General features: G+C 38.4%; 1 protein-coding gene across 2 annotated transcripts in view; it reads right to left on the minus strand.

Annotated features, from left to right (window-relative positions):
- Positions 1-18,042, minus strand: part of LOC124164900 — a 208,959-nt gene that overhangs the window by 3,748 nt on the left and 187,169 nt on the right. For both annotated transcript variants that reach the window (XM_046542128.1, XM_046542127.1), the window contains 7 exons: positions 4,919-5,031; positions 4,579-4,727; positions 3,551-3,707; positions 2,301-2,435; positions 1,758-1,849; positions 1,182-1,320; positions 304-489 (listed from right to left, as the gene is read on the minus strand). In XM_046542128.1, the coding sequence (XP_046398084.1) occupies positions 304-489; positions 1,182-1,320; positions 1,758-1,849; positions 2,301-2,435; positions 3,551-3,707; positions 4,579-4,727; positions 4,919-5,031 (971 nt within the window). The remainder of the gene's footprint in view (positions 1-303; positions 490-1,181; positions 1,321-1,757; positions 1,850-2,300; positions 2,436-3,550; positions 3,708-4,578; positions 4,728-4,918; positions 5,032-18,042) is intronic.

An 18,042-nucleotide genomic window follows, 5' to 3' on the forward strand; every position in this document is an offset into this window, starting at 1 on the left:
GGGTACCTTTCTGAATTGAGATTCTTGCGACTTTCTCTTAAAGGATGAAAGAATAATTGATATAGTTACTAAGATGAGTAAATCTTTTACACAATTTTAAATAATAACAGTTGTACATTAACTTGAATAAGGCCCAAGGTATAACTGCTCGAATGTTTGTATTTTGCTCATTATTATAAATGTGGAAAGTTTGGAGCTCCTCTACCTATGTATAGTGCATAATATCTAGTTGTATGATTTAGATATAACATCAAAAATTAAGTCATGATAATTTCAAGCCATCTTTAAGAGAATTAGTCTCACCTGCAGTTCTTCTTGAAGCGAAAGTGGCTGGTCATCACTCTGGTTCTGAGACTCGGGAAGTGAGTTCAGGACCTGCTGTCTGTTTCCTGTTTGATTCAGGAATTGCCTCCTTTGGACTTGCAGTAGAGCTTCAAATTTATCGACCAATGTTTGATATGGACTTTGCGCGAGACAAGCTCTTCTTATCTGTTCAGAAGAAAAATATACTGTCAGAAGTTGCCCGTATATTTCTAGAGTCAATTATTGGTTGAAGTGTTGTGCATGAGCAAATATTAAATTAGTACATGTTTTGGTGCAAAAATTCCACATAGAAAAACATTTGCTTAAATTACAATAATACAAATCTCAGCCATGGCAAATGATTATTCCTCAGGGAAATTTTTGTACTTTGAGTGCAGATGCGGGTGATTCCATAAAAGCCCACCACTAGCTACGGCATGTTTGACTGAATAATATATCTTGGTAATTATAAAAAATGTTACAATACTTGGAAATATTCAGAGGGCCGGTGTCATCAGGAAATTGAAAAATAACAATAGTGAAATAAGCTTTCTTCTACATTCAGCCGCTCTCCCAATAATAAAAAAAATTACCAGCCATTTAATCTGAGATTTGAGGCACGGCCAGAAAAAGGGGGTTCTTGCTTAGCATCCTTGTGATGCAAAAATTGTACCAATGTCATTACAGTTGTAACATATCCCATTTTTAATTTATATGTGTAAGTATTGACTATAACTATGGAAGACTAAGGGAAACAATATTTTACCCAACTCACAGGTTGCCAAATAAATGCACTTAAGTTTAGACCCCAAGATTTTTTATGATCACCATGTGTAATTCCCAAGTTTAAACCAAAATATCACACCAAACATACATACCTGTGAATCAGTTTGGCTAATAATGGAGCCTGATGCCATGGAGTTAGTTTCATCTTCATCATCTCCATCATCAATACCTTCAGCAGATTCATTAGCATACAGCACAGCCAAACAGCGTACACAGAGGCCATTACCATCACTGTGTTAATTCAAAGAGAAATTCATGAATGTTTGACAAATTAACATAAGTCATTATTGATGGACATAATTCCATTTTTGTGGAAATATTTGCTGTGCACACACTAATAAAATTCAAAAGGTTATGAAAGAACATTTATAATTCAATATCAGTAACCTTGGTAAATATTTAAACAGATAAAACTGTCACTGGAGAGGTCACTTTAATGACAGATCATAAAGTGCCTTCTTATTTCCAGATTAAAATTTTATTGCTAAAGCACAGAATATTTATGATGTGAAATACAGAGTCATTGTGATTAACATCTTTTTATCAAATCTTTCAATAGGTTTTCAATTAATTAAAAAAAATGTTGAAATCATCATTTTCAAAATTGAAGTAGTCATAATCATGGAATTTTTTTAATGACTTTAAACTCTAGACCTTAAATGACTTACCTTGCCATTTGGACTTCCTCTTCCAGGCTTCGAGATTTCGCATCACGTTGCTGCTTAACGACCGCCAATTGCTCTTCCAGGGATAAATTTTCCTGAAATAAATGGTTTTACCATTAATACTCAGATTTTTTGCTAAAACTAGCTATCACATGTGACTTAACACTCGATTTTAGTGTTTGATTGATACAATATTCTGAGAAATATCTCTGAAAGTGCATATGTAGTTCATTTTTTAAGATCTTCTAAAGAGGCATGCATTAAGTATGTATCTGGCTTCAGTATTGAACAACATTATGACATGTTATTATGGCAATGGCGCTTTTATTTCTGTACATATTTCCGCTATGCTTTATTATGTATATTATTTGTGTATTACTGCGAAGTAGTATGATTGAAACCTGAGTCATCTATCTTTTTAATTATTGCTTTTCAACCAATTATCAATGCTGACTAAAACGTACAAATGTCGAGAGTTTGATACCAAGCCTTGAATAAAGCAAATGAGGTTATTGCATCGAAGTACTGGGCAAAATGTGTACTGACTTGTGCCAATGCTGCTGTCTGCTCTTCCAATTGGTCAATTTTTCTTCTGTCTCGTGCACGCTGGGCTCTCAGATCTTGAATCTGCTGCAACAATTGAGTCATCTCACCACCATCACCATCTTCACTTGTTGTGGACTAAAAAGTAATACATGAGTAATCAATGCAATGTAGCTCACATATAGGTAGTCATCTTTAGAAATTTATTGAATATAACATATGTACGGGTCATTCAATCAAAATTAGACCAGGTGACTACCATTATGGTAATTGATAAGTGTGACCAACACACACATGACTTTATATTAAAAAATTATAAAATCTTGGTTCGTAATATTACCTTCTCATCGTCATTCTGAATGTGCCACGCTAATTTAATTATTCAATCATTAAGTGTGTGTACACCAATCAATAATAAGGTAGATATTAATGGGAATACATGAATACTCTATTCAAATGAGGTTCAATTTCCTGTTGTGCACCACTAGATCAAAAAATCTTTCAAAATATAGGTATCACAGCATTCCCGTGGTAAAAAATTCGGGGGGGGGCGATCAATTGCCAGAGGGGTGCTCCAGTTGGGAGCCTTGTGAGGAGGTTTGATGAAGGCTCTACTTCCCAAAATTTTTGCCCCCTTGAAAGTGTTTGAACCTCTTGACCGCAATATAGAGTTATTACTGATAATAATTAAATCCTCATTATATTACTATTATATTACAAAATAATTTTCACTTTTTGGGTTAGTTATCCATCTTACTGCTTGCCAATTTGCCAGTGCAGAAAATTTTCCCTATTACTTTGCATTAACACGTTGCGCACGGATGGCGAAAATTCTCATCATTTTTTTCCCGAACGTTCCGGACGGATGACGAAGATTCCCGTCATTTAGGCACGTCAACCTAAGCAATTTTAAAGCGTACAATATGTATTTGTTAGTACTTTTTTCAGTTGTTGTTCATTATTCATAATGAATAATCATCATTAATAATCATCATTCAATAAGCATCAAAACGTTTGATTGGATAAAGTTATATTCGAAAAATTAGCTTTTTAACCATGTTTTAAACCAAAGGCATTACGCCCTAATAGGCACATATTTCCCAGAATCGGCGTTCCTAGGAATTTAAATACCCCAGTACGCAACGTGTTAATATGCAATCCTTGGACATAATAGCATGCTCTTGTTGAGCAGTAATATGCAGGTTACTTTGAATATAGAATGTGCCATAATAGTGGTGAAATATTTTCCTTACCTTCCCCAGAGCATCGCTCATTTGAACATCCAATGTTGGGGATGTTGCTGTGTCCACGAGAGAAAGCCGTCCATTACGAGCTCTCTCTTCCCATTGGTCTACAGTGCGCTGAAGTTCTTCACATTTTGCCTCTAGAGTTTCAACTCCTACTGATAAGCTGAAATTAGGAAGTGCATTTTATTAGATTAAGCAAGAATATAATCCAGTACTAAATTAAAATACCATCGCATAGGTTTAATGACTCGTTGCATGAATCCACTCTGTAATAGCTAATAAAAGACGCATAATTTATAATAGTACACTGATTGTAACATCAGTTGCTTCTAAACTCATTTAAATATACTATTTTCCAAACTATAGTCATGAAAAAATCATAATGTAAGTACATATACATTCTTTTATATCTTTCTTCCATATGTGATTGCTGAGAGTGTTAGAAAATTACAACATAGATATTTTCTTTAATGTATCTCCTAAAATTGGGGATATTGGGTTTACTACCTGACTGTTAGGTAGGTACGTATTAAGACCAACATAAAAAATTTAAAAAAAATAACATCACTCAGGGGAAATTAACTGGCATTCATGATTTTCATGTTACTATACATTTCATCATTGCTTCATAAATGGATTATTGAACATTCCTTCCTTTCGCAATGAACTTTAATATGGAACAGGTATATATGAGGTGTTGCTCAGTTATTATGATAGTTAAAAATTACGAGAGCAATGGTAATGAATGGATTTAGTGATAGAAAGTACATTCCATACTTCTCACTGCAATACACGGGAAATAATTAGGTAATACTAGTTAATAAACTTGTGATAAATCAGTTTTTGCACTCATATGTAAACTAATATCATCTAAAAAACCCAATTAATCATAAAGACTTTCTTATTCTTAAATTAAAATAGGTATGTTCAGGGGAATCCATTGGTATAATAATCTTTCCTGTATAATATCTATGTAAAAAGTTTCAAAAGTAAAATCGCAATTGTCTTTTCAATAAAAAAGCAAGGTTACTTACTTTCTAATGAGCTTTTTGTCAGCCAGTGCATCCGTGACCAATCTGTGGTTGGACCTCTCTAACTCAGTAATGGAGGCTTCTAGGTGTTCATAAATGCCTAATCTTGAGTCATTGACCTCCCTCAGGGCAGCAGTCTGCTTTGTTAGGTACTGAAAAAGATTCAATATTTTATAGTCTAGTCAGTAGCCAACACTTGGTGGAAGAATCATAACAGAAATAATTGTAATTTTATCATTGAATGGCGCCTTCACCTTTTTGGCAAAATAATTATCAACAAAAGTCAACATTAATGAAGAAAAGTGGTAATAAATTAGAAAATGAAAAAAAATCTTATCAATACCTCAATTTCTTGTGCCTGGTCTTCAATGGTAGCCTGCTGTTCTCTTACTGTGGACTCCAATTCCCTATTTCTGTCCAGTAATGTTTTTCCCAACTCAGCTGCTAACTGCATATCTGTGGAAGAGAAAATTTTAAACGGTTAGAATTGCTCGAGTATTCACACTGTTTTTCAATTTGTTCTAATTTCCACAAACAAGTTTGATTCACTTTATCAAAATGTCATTAGAAAATCAATATAAACTGCTGTCTGAACCTATAGACAACACAAAAATATAGTAGTTCATATGTACTACATATCTAGCACACATATACTAGACAGCTAACTAACAGATTCATGACTATTTGGGTAAATAGAATAGAGATGATGGAGTAATTTACATCTAAAAGAATTGAGACTAAATCGATGAAATTTCAATGTCTATATTTGGTCATTTTCCTGGCATACTGCAATCCATGCTGATAAATAAATTCAAGAAAACCAATATGTAGAATAGCTTGATGCACTGATAATATTCTGCAGCTAAGTCCACTCTTCCAAATTTGGAAATTGGTATCAGTGTAAGCTACACCAATTATCAGAGGCGTGTACATATGGAGGTTGCAGGGGGTGCACGCCCCCCCCCTTGCAGGACTGCCTGCATTTCCGAACATTGCAGAACCATAATTATAACATAAAATGGCATTGTCTTGTTCATATGCATAATCAGCTTAAATAAAAATTTCCATCTTTCCATCTTCAAAAACTTCCATCATGAGGGGGGCAGTGGGGTAACGAGGAATTTTGTTCGGGTGGTGGAGGGGGGAATACAAAACCAGTGGGGAAAATTTTTGAAAAACAGGGTAGTTACTAAGTAAAGGTTTTAAACTTATTTTAATATGTACTTTCCATAATAGAAAAAAAAACTTCATTTTTCAAAGAAATCTTAGGCAAATTCATGATGTTTCAGTATTTTGTTTTCTTTTACGTTGCGAAGCAATTGTGTATTTATCTTTCGGGGGGGAGGGCGTTCCGGACCCCCTGGATTTTCCCTCTCGCTACGCCACTGGTGGGGGCATCTGTCACCCCCTCCCTTTTCCCAAATTCACCGGCACTGCTCAGACCTGTGACTGCTGACACCGAGGGCACATTACTCCGTTTATGGACGATCGCCGACGGAAGACACCTCGAACGAGCGAGTCGGTATGTACGCACATGTGCTTACGGCGCTCCTTCGCGAAATCTGATATGGCCGACTGCCGTTTGCAGTGTATGTCGAGGCGCTTTTGAGTTCCGCTCGTGGACGTGCCGCGGAGGTAACCAGATGCCCCTCGGCGTGTCACGCATGGGCGGGACGATACTACCTCTCCCCACTCCTCGGATCAAATCGCTCGGGAGTCCGATGAGGAATGACTCCTCCCACTACCTACTACCAGAGAGGAGAACTACTACGTCGCTCTCCTTCAGGGACCGCGATCGAGTACTTACATCCCTCTTTTCGATATATAATCACAGTAGTGGTGGCGAGCATCGATTGATAGAAGTTAACAACGAAAAAAATTGCGTAACCTATATTGATGATTGATCAAAATATTTTGCGCAACTTAAGTTTTCTTAACGCATTGGGGAAATAGATAAGGATTAATGTTAAGGCGTGCCCCCCCGGGTCACTCCTTAACATTAATCCTCATCTACCTCCCTGATCTAATATCCTCTAACACCGATTTAGATCGAGTTGGGAAAATAACGCTTTCCACTACCGCTTACCGGTTGTCTGATTCATTAAAGTTTTAGTAGGTATCGTTCAAATTACGCCACCATGTAAGGCTTGGGCTTTTCCCGGACGATAGAGTAGATTTATTTATTCTCGGGTTACAACCGATCTTTATCATCATCATAAGTCAACAATCCGAAGTTGATTTAGTTCTATCTACTCCGCTCCCCTATCCGCAAGCCTTGTCATAGCGACGTATTTCTTCTCTTTTCCCTCCTTTATAACATGTCTTATGTGACCCATTCGGGGCTGTCCCTTGCTCTCCTTCCCTTCCACCTCTTATATCCATATATTCCTATTTCGGTCGTCATTCGGACAAGATATCATTCAACTCTCATTGACCTTCACAAGTAAAGGACGTTTTACACGGGGCACGGAATTGCGCAGGTTAGCACTGCATTAATTTCTAAATGGCGTGGAATTGCGCGAATGCATGAACGAAATTAGAACAGGGGCTATTTTGCCATCTCACGTCCACGCATTCTCGCATGTGTTTTAGCAATTCACCGCTTTACACGACGCAATTTTGACTGCGCCTTCGTACATACGCTAGATTGTGCAAGTACGTACCCCATGTAAAGAGGCCTTAAGAGACTCGGAAGCTGCGCGCTGGGCTTAGATTGTTCGAACAATTGAGAATGGATATCTTTAAGAGCGACACGGAGAACATAATATTAGAGCCCCACAATATTTCCAGGTCCGACAGAAGCGATACATTAAGAGAGATATTTTGCCGAACGGATAGATATACGAATTCCTTTTTCCCCCTAACCATAAAGGACCTTAATAAATGCCAGTCGTAATTTCGTTCGAGAATTTCCTTTTTAAGTGCAAATGGCTGGTTTCATAGCACCCCCTGCCACTCGCCTTTTAGGCGGCTTGCGGGGTAGTATGCAGACGTAAGAAATTTCATACAGGAAATATTAACACCTCATGGTATAATCGCGACGAACAAGGGTTTGTTTGCAGTGGGTAGACCTATTGTCATTTCCTTCAAGCCAGAATGGAACGGCACGGCTACAAAATCCGTTAACGCAGGAGAGGACCAGCATCATTAATTCAAGTCTAGCCGGAATGATAACTGACCGAAGAAGCCACCTGACCATAAAGTCAAGCCGCGGCTCCCAAGCAGCGATCCAGCCACCTCTCAAGTTCAAGTCTCGGAAGTTCGGGTGGAATGAATTCGCAGTGAAAACATATGGTGAATAGTATCCATGTTGACAGAAAATTCAGGCTATGCTTTTATCACGTATGCCACTTCAGGTGACCGTTACGGCTTAGGTGAACTAGCATTTAAGATTCAGCCCTTTACGGTCATAGGCTATCTAATGCCTGTTTTTTCCCGTTGACAATGGCAGTGAAAATTTCTCGGGTCTTACCTGGGTGAAGTCGTCATTCTATCCTTCCAATGTTTCGCAGTGAAACACGCCCATCGTCCTCGGGGATTGGCCGGAATCCCTGAGGATGATGGGTAAATAGCACATCGAAACGTCGGAGGGAGATATGGAAGACCTTACCCGGTGTGAGACCCAAGAAATCTTCACGGTCATAGGCAATCTTTAAGAATTACTTTCAAAGGAAATGTGCTCAATACTTCAGATAAATGTAATAATTGCATTTCATCTTATCTTAGTTCCTTTGTCCATGGTGAAATGTAGTGGTCCCACCCATCCATATCACGATTGTTGCTTTTTAAAATTATTTCCATTTGATGCGTGACACACTCAATTTACCTTTACTTGCTTTCTTGAGGTATGAACTCCTTCTCAAGTCATCCCGTTGCTTTTCCATTTGTACAGTTTTTCTTCACCACAAAGTCAAAAAGAAATTGAGCCCCGAGAAAAATTACATTCTGACAGGAAATTGAACTATATACACCTTGGTCTTGCCAGGCCAGCGCGCAGACAACACAATACACAGACTTCCGCCATCTAAGTTTTTTTTAATACATTTTTTCCGCAAATCAGGCGATTCAAGAGAAAAGCAGAGCAGAAGCGAGCGCTGTATCTTATCGAAGTCACCCGCTTGTTCCCGAATGTACAATAAATAGCGAATATTTGATAGAGGAAGAAGCCATGATCTGGACTCGAAACCCGGTACTCCGATTGTGTGATGAGATCTTTATCAATGAAAAAGCGTCTTCTCCCGTTGATTATTGGCTTCAGAAAACGTTATCTTACAGGCTTTATGGAGTGATATAGGATTTCTTTGGAGTACGTGAAATATCGTATGGTATTTGGAGGAGGCGACCGACAGCTAGGGTAATTTTCGCCATGAGGTTAGGGTATGGAAGGAAGGGTGGAGAGAAACCTGGCGTCGGCATTAGCCTGCTCTTAACGAAAGGCGCCAAGGGGACCACGGCTTAACGTCCCATCCGACGGACGGAGTGTTACGCTTGAAATGTCTTCCACACAACACTCAAGCAGGGATCGGGCAGTCTCTGAAAATTCTCTGCCACTGCCGGGATTTGAACCCGGGCCCGCCGGGTGGGAAGCCAACATTCTAGCCACCACACCAACCCGAAACCCCACGTGAAATATCATCTTCCGACTTCCTTATTAAGGTTACTCACTCTATTGCAATAGATCCCCTCAAAATGTTTGATGGTTGCTCGTGTACATGTAATTCTCAAAAGATGAGCGGGCCAAAAAGAGATAAAATACAGACTTACTCTGTTGTACTCCTCTGCGGGAAAGGAAACTTTAATTGAAGGTCGCAACCTTAGGTACATCCGTCAGCTTTTTCCGTTCTTTTGGCTCTTTGCAACAATTGTCCTCGTTTGTGGAACAACTAATCAAAGAGAGGTTTTGAGCTGACTTGAGGTGATGGCCATGAGTATCCATTGTATGCAGAGCTATTCTCCCGAGATATCATGATAACCTGATCGAAGAGGAAACGGGGTACGAAGAAGAGCACACGGCTAAATCATACCACTTAGTATAAGCAAATGTCTAACTACTTCAAAACGACGATTAACTACATTGACAATAAGTATGTACATCCATTACGTGAGCAAGGACGATGCTAGATGTTCTAGAGTTAATAATGAACTATTTATTTGTATTTTCATAAACTGATGCATATAAAAATTATTAGGAACCTAATGCATCTTTGGATTAAAAACTGAAGCTTGCTTATCCATTGAAATTCATCAAACAATGCCGCGATTGCACAATTAAATTGCTTATTCAATATTGGGTTACCTTCCTTCAAGTTATCCCTGAAAATTGATATAGTGAGACAATTACGTTTTAGTATTTTCTAATGATGCTTATTACAATTACATTGATAAGTAGCGTTGATTTCCCTCTGCAGGAAAATACATATTTTCATCGTGTACCCTTTAATGCCAGAATCTTTTAAAATTCATTCAACCTTTTCTTATAATTAATGTTTGCGTCCATTTGCGGATTTCATGATATTTTATTTGTATTTACTTCATTGATTTCAGTCACAAATTCTGGCTACATCATGTACGGACACCCTCCATAAAACCATTGATTTCACCCTATCATCCTTTTTTTGGGGTACATATTAAAAATAAATAAATTGTTTCTGTCTCATTCTTTGTCTAGACTAAGTTAATCACACTTTTGGTGCTTGAGTGATTTTTTTATTATTTTTATCTAGGACGATTAATAACTCTGAATAGATTTAAGTATACCGGGACTAGCCACGGTGATAACTTTTTACGGAGTCACCCGCAATGCACAAATAGTGCGAAAAATCCACAGAGGAAAAATCATTCGCCTTGACCGGGATTCGACAGGGGAGAATGACGCCTCAAATTGGGATTCAAATTTCCACAGGGGAGAATGACGCCTCGGTAGCTTAACTGGCTAAAGCACTCGGCCGGAAATCGAGGGATCCGGGTTCGAATCCCGGTCAAGGCGAATGATTTTTCCTCTGTGGATTTTTCGCACTCTGAATAGAGTTTGAGAAAATGCCTAACTAGAGGTAGCTATTTCCTTGTTTCTGTGTACAAAAATGGTTCAATGCATATAAGTTCTTTATCTATTTGTTGAAGTTCACTCAGACTGATTCACATTAAATCTTCTCACACTTGACAGATTAGGCGTTAGATTATGCAGAAAACGAAAATGGGATTTTAGTTCCAAACCTGTACTAAATTATAAATTATTGTGATAGTTCTCAAAAAATAAATGAGGGTTACACTGCAACATTTACATAAAAAGGGATTTTTTTTCAGTATATTAAATTACATACTGTCCTGAATAAGATACCGAGAACCTTAAACGTTTTATTGCATGAAAAAGAACGGCGCTAAACTTTAAACTTCGTGTCCCTTATGGCATATTATTCCACGGAATTTCCGTTATTTCTTTGAATATATTAGTGTTCACAGGAAAAAAAACACTTATTAGCCGCGATGTCATGTGGAAATAAATTGCACATCAAGCTCTGTCAGTAATTTAACGCCCGATGAACTTTCGACTCGGAGTTAGCAAGCATAGGCTAGCTTTCTCTGAGTGCTGCGATCAGGGATACACTAGTCATTTAATTATCAGATTAAATTATTTTCTAAGCCTTCAAAACTAATTAGAAAATTTGTTCGAAGTGATGGGCAAAGTGTAAAATTACTCGAGGAGGTGTCGTGGGAGTCATAACAAACGGTTACTTTCATCTCCAGGCATTATTTATGCGTGTAAAACGGTAAATGCACCGCATTCCCACCGCCGCCCGCCCAACACCGTTTCATTGGATAGAATGGAAAGCTTCAATTACATAGAGGCGAAAGGCGTTCACATTTGTTCTCACCTCACGTTTTGCCAACAATCCATTTTTCTCCACCCGCATAGCTTTCAACACAAATTGTTATGAACCTGGTTCAGATCAAAATGATCACTGCATTGTGCACTCGGAGAACAACACAGTGTTTGCCCTGCAACTGTGACGTGATCCCTACATTACGGCCGTTGGAGACTTATTTTCTATTCCACGATCGAGGCCGTAGAGCTCACCTTACCTGTTCTATCACTGCATTGGTTTTCGTTCTGTTTTTATTTCGTGTTGTTCCCAAAATTTTGTCACTGTTGTGTATTAACTATAACTGTGAAGGATACTTGAATCAGGTAAAAATTTCGTTGTGGTGAAACAGTATCCAAGTCTTTTAAACAGAAGTGTCTAATAGCATAATCTGCCGTAATAAAAATTGCGCGGATGGGTCTTATGGCATATGTTCACACTCTTCTGCATTTTACCGCTCAGCAAATTAGAACACCAGCAATTAAAGACAGAGGAATTGGGAAAAAGTGAAGATTAAGGTAACGCAAGGAGCGACTCCCCAGAATGGAGAATGCTATGTGTCTAGTAATGAAAGTATGTTATGTGTGTTTATTCAAATGTAGCAGCTCAGCAGCTGTACTGATTCCAATTAAAATACTATCTAATAATTTTTTACGCTACAGGTTATGTTCTCCATGCAGAAGTGGAAATGTAGCTCTGGAAGTGTTGCGAAGGTATGTTTATTTTCTTACATCAACTAAACGGTTCCAAGAATTCTTATCCTGGAAGATATGTTGCTTTCGACACACATGTGGAATGCTTGGTGGTTGGCTGCACGAAACCCCACTATTTACAACGGGCCGGCGCATTACCCTCCGCAGCAACTCGCTCGCAACCGTAAGTTGCTGCGAGAAAAACTTAGTCTAAAGAGATTGCCAATCGCGCTTTTTTAACTTCATAATTATAAGACTTTTTCAGTATGCTACAGAAATTTTCCTTCGTTAGGAAATGAATCATTGAGGAGAAATTAAGCGGAAGTTACAGCGATATCAAATTTCTCTACTGCTTAGAGCAGAAATTCCCTTTGTAGCGGGGTGCCATTACAGGTATTACTGAGGTTTAGACAACTGCTCTACTCAACCACGGCCTCATGGCTTTTGTTCACTGACTTCTTTTTAGCTAATTTCTTTTCGAGTATTCCATTAATTACATAAAAATAATAATGATTATATAGCTTTATTCCAGTCATACATAATTACAGAATATCCTTCACGAAAACAGTGCAATACGTCACCCCATATGAACCTGTTTTGGGGCTACCATCAATCATTGTTCAACAGAACTGGTGCTAAAATGACACTAATTTTCTTTAATTGAATTCATTGATTATTATTTCATATGTGGGTTATTAATACATTGATAATGCATAGGTAATGAAATTAATACATGGGTACTTTTGGCATGGCACATACACTCTACATAAAGGCCTGGTTACACGGTACATTAACGTGCACGAGTTAATGTCTGTCTGCTTGATGATTTTTGTGGACCGGAACGGAACATGTACGAATGCATGAACCAAATTAGAACAGGTTCCATCTTCCGTTCATGCGTTCGCACAATTTGGGTGGTTACACGGTGCATTTTCGTGTTCATTCATGCGTTCATACATTTAGATATTAACTGGTAAGTGTTAATGTAATTATCGTGTACATAGGCCTTTAGGAATTACTGAAGCTAGGCTTTATCTCTATTTGAATTCTTCAACCGCCTCACCGGGTCGACGACTCCTGCCACAAATATCAAAGACGTGCGGATGACTGCCTTTTAGGCACGTTCATTCATGTTATCGTCTTTAAAAAAAAAACCTAGCAGAATTGAATTCGTGGCTAGCCACCTTCCAGGAGGAGTTCTTTCCTCACGTATGGAGGCTCTGGAGTACATTTCCCTTTCCATACGCTCTCACTCTCGGGATGAGTAATGGGGGAAGCTCGGCCGGTGGTATTGAGTTGGAGGACGACTGGATTGCCTTTCTTTCTGGGCCGTAGCGTGGATTATGGCCTCGGGCACCAAGACCCGCAGTGCGGGTTCCGCACCCATGCAAGCATTTCATTTACGCAAGCTTGCAGAAGCGAAACGGACTGCGAAAAGACGAGGAAAAACGAAGATCGTAATGTTTGAAAACTTTCCATGACGATTTTTAAAAATTTGTCCTTCGCCAATACGAGCAATTCTGTAAGATTCTCCATAACTTAGTCACATTGACTGGTAGATATTGTTTAGTTCACTCTGATCCTGAAAATACTATATAATATTGCCACAAATGTTAATGCAACGGTGTGGTTTTGATAACGAATTACTCATGAGATATTGTGGCGTAGTTAAGATAATTCTTGGAAATATAATTTTTGATACATTTTTAGATCGAGATAATGGCATAAGGGAGGATAATAGCATAAGGAAACATGGTAGCAAAATGTTTTAAAATTTTCCAGATCGCTTCTTTTATTTTTCGTTCACCAATACGATCCATTTTGTTGGAATATCAATAATAACGTTAAATTGGTAAATATAGTTTAGCTCACTCTGGCTCTGAACGTAACACAGAATTTTGCTGAGAATATAAATTTAATTTGGTGATTTCAATAACGAAACACTCAAGAGATATTTTGGGGTAGTTGAAACAATTCTTGGATAAAAATGTTTTTGAAATGCTTTAAAAAAAGATAATGTACAGAAACATACAAAGTATAAATAGATGGTTAATTAGTGATGCGAATTCATTACATCACATTAACTTTAAATGCTGAAAAAAATGAATTTATGGATATGTTCTTAATAATTTTTCATGCATTCGGCATTCCGAATGGCATCATAAACATATGGTCGGGTTTCCCACTGTAAGCTAAATGAGTAAAATGTAAGTATGGCCATATTTTCCTAGAGAGCTAAGTGAGAAAATAAGCCGGGTTTTTATTCTAACTCAGTACCTAAACTCGGCGTGGTCCAAAATCGGCAGTAAGTCTCATCCCTGATGACGATGAGGAAGTTTCTCATCGAAACCTTAAACAGCGTTACCCCGGTGCTAAACCCGAGAAGATTTTATATATGTAAATATTATTCGAAGAAGTAAATGAAATTATATAATATAATGACAAGTTGGAAAGAATCGGATTTTCGTTTAGTTTGTTCCCTACTGTGTTCAATTACGGAGGCTTACTTCTGCAATACCGCGACTCAGATGTGAATTTTAAAAATTCATTCCAGCTGAGAAGATTCACTGCGCAAGTCCTTAATTCTGCGCACCTTGAGGCAGGCAATGCGTCAATAAAGACGTCTCCTACGCCGGCGACGACCGGCAAAGGTGAGCAAGGGCACAGGAATGTCAATATATACACACTCGCTCATTTCGAGCAGGTCATGACATTCGATTTCTAACGTTTTTTTAAGAGATTAAGATCAGTGCTTAATTTCTAAAAATGTAGGTACCAGAATGCATATCCACGCATTTAATCCACACATAATTTTCAAATAAAAGCCGCCACCCCATTCTAAAACTTAAAATTTTTTAAACTTTCAATTAAAGTTACAATGAGGCATCATGTTTTTCCAGTTATAAAAAATACGATGATTTTTTTTGAGAGGTGACGGAACGTTGTTCCGGTGTGTTCCGGCCGAAATTATGTAGTGGATTATGTAGAATGTGCAGGTTACGTTGGCATGTTTATTTCGTCTCCGCTAACTGAAAGTTCCTGGAAATGTTCATCCTGCGTGACGTTCTATGAACATTTATCACACTAAATGTGTAGTGATGGAATCTATATAAAAATTGGAACGGTAGATGGATAGATATATGGTAGATTCTGACTTTTAATGCGTGATAACCGATTAGCATCCTGGCTTTGCTGCGAGTGTTACCTAATATTTTTGTTGGAATAGCTTCAAAGCAAGGGTTTAATGTTATCAGAGGTAGATTGATTATAGATAACTACATTGATATCTTTTTTAGGTCATAAGTACAGGGTGGAGATAATTGTGCACGAAATTTTTAACCTTGCTAGCTGATACCAGTATAAACCAAAATTACTAATGATTTTTTGGTCGAAAACGCTCCATTTTCAAACTACAGAAACTTTGAGCCAAGCGCTCCGATTGGACGCGAGTTTGCCCCATTGCCCAGATTCCTCAGATACGTCGCGATCTACGGCAGGGAAACCATTCCAAGTCATGACTTGTCCAGAGCATCCGGCAACAGGGCAAACTCGCGGCGAATCGGAGGTCAAAGTTTCTGCAGCTTAAAAATGGTGCGTTTTCAACCAAAACTTCTTCTTCCTTCCAGGATTAGGCTACTAAGCCTGTTCCGGCTCCACATTACATCTTTTTCTTGGTCTTCCTATACTTCTCTTGCCAATTGGTTGATAATTCATTGCTTGCTTTGGATTCTTTCATTTGGTATGCGTTCCTTCCATCTGTGTTTGTAGTTTTGCAGTTTATCAGTGACTGCCTGGACACCCAGTTCATCTCTTATTTGAGTGTTTCTTATTTTATCCAATATTGTGCAGCCTTTCACTGATCACAAAAATTTCATTTCCGATGATGCTATCTGCCTTAATTCATTCTTTTTTGGTACCCAACATTCTGATCCGTAGAGTACTGTAGGGGCTGATATCACTTTATAAATTTTATTTGTGTTTCTTTTCTCGCTTTGTTTTTTAGAGTTCTTCTAATTGTGCCACATATTCTCTGGAAAGTATTAACTTTATTTACAATATCTTTCTCCTCGTCATATGTTATGTCGTATCCTAAGTATTGGAAATGCGACACTTGCTCCAGGACTTGATCCTCAATAATAATTGTTGTTCGCATCGGGTTGCTTCCTAAAAATGCCATAGTCTTTGTTTTACGAGTTTGTCTCTTAGTTTGTTTTTGTCTCATAGAGCCTAGGAATAGGTTAGGATTCAACCAAAACATCATCGGTACTTTTGGTTCATAATAGCCTCAGCTATCCATGTTAAAATTTCGTGACACAATTTTCTCCGCCTTGAATATAACTTTTGTGTTTGACAAGGAAGAAGGGAAATTTGTTTTGAGGCACAGGTTGCCTCTCACCCTTGAACGTATTTGAAAGACCGTCAGCGCCCGCGGAATTTGGGTTCCACTCCGTCGCACGTCGAGCCAGTTTAAGGGATGTGCTCACTGATTCAAGACACCCCACTCGTCGGGTGGCGATTCTTTTGCCGTGCTGTGTGTCCATCACTCGCCTAGCTTTTCCGGCTTGAACCGAATTCCCGCGATCCAGATACCCCATTCAAAAGCGCCCCATTCACTCGCCGAAGCCGTTTCCGTCCAGCCCAGTGGCTCACAACCGCTTCAAAACATTCCGATCACGCTCAGCGCCATCGGTTGAAAAGAGAAAAAGACGAAAAAAGAAATCTTTCAAACCGCTTCTCGGCCTTGAAAGTTTTCTCGCTCCTCCCCCAACAAGTCTGTTTTCTTTGAAAAGTTTCTCGAGGTATTTATGACTGATGCGCTTCTCTGTAGAGTACAGAATAGCTTTATTTCTAAGCTATGCTACTTTGGCCTTTATGTTATAATACACATTCTATGGAAAAACGCAACAGTCCTTTGTTGAAAACTTATCTTTATAATAAGATGTACGGTAAAAGGTTGCTGAAGTATGCTGTACCTCATACCTTTAATTGTATGCCAAAGGCTTTATGTAATCTCAAATCTTTGGCCGACATTACAAGAAATGTGAAAAATTGGTTAATAAGTGATATTGTAAACTTGTAATTTCTTTATTTTAATATGAAATGTACAACATATTTAAATTATCATAGTTTTGTTTACAAGCCCCTAAAGTTGAAGTTGAAACTTGTAATATAAATGCTATGCTCTCAATGTGCCACATGTTGCATCGAATAACTGGAACCTTCTGACAAGCCATATGGCTTAGAAGGACCAAGTTGGTAAATGCAAATAAAGGCAATTAAAATAGGAAAAAAAAACCTTTTACTGCCACCGGGCCGATATATCGGCCCTGGCTGGTTGAGCGAAAACTGCAAGGGGCCGATTTATCGGCCCGACTTATTTGCCTTTTTTTCGTGATTGTGGCCTTTTCAACGGCTGTAATTTAAGTAAACTCTCATAATCTGGTTAACACTCTAATAATGTGGTTATAAGATATAAATATATCTTAAGTATTTGAAAAAATCTAGATGTATTAAATAAAATTAATAGCTGACATTTTTTAAAACCTGAAATGTTGCAAAATCCGGAAAATACCCTTGGCAGTCTTCGCACATCCCACCCGAAATGGGCTGGCAGTAGAAGGGTTAACGATACCATCTAACATTGGCGGCGTAGCCATAGTGGCACATTATAGTAGATTATTGCACAATGGCGTAGTGGCACAGGGGGCACGTGCCCCCCCAAATAATTAGCAACAAAATATCAACCAACAAAACATACTTATTCTCCCCCACCAATATGCTTTAGCAAAACAGTTTCCCGACGACCCATCAATTGTGTAATTTTATGTTCCAAAATAGCATGTGATGTGATTTCTAGGGATACAAATCCCCCGGTCGTGCCCCCTCCCAAACACACCGCTCTGGTTCGGCCATGG

This window comes from Ischnura elegans, chromosome 9, assembly GCF_921293095.1.
Source record: "Ischnura elegans chromosome 9, ioIscEleg1.1, whole genome shotgun sequence".
Lineage (NCBI taxonomy): Eukaryota > Metazoa > Arthropoda > Insecta > Odonata > Coenagrionidae > Ischnura > Ischnura elegans.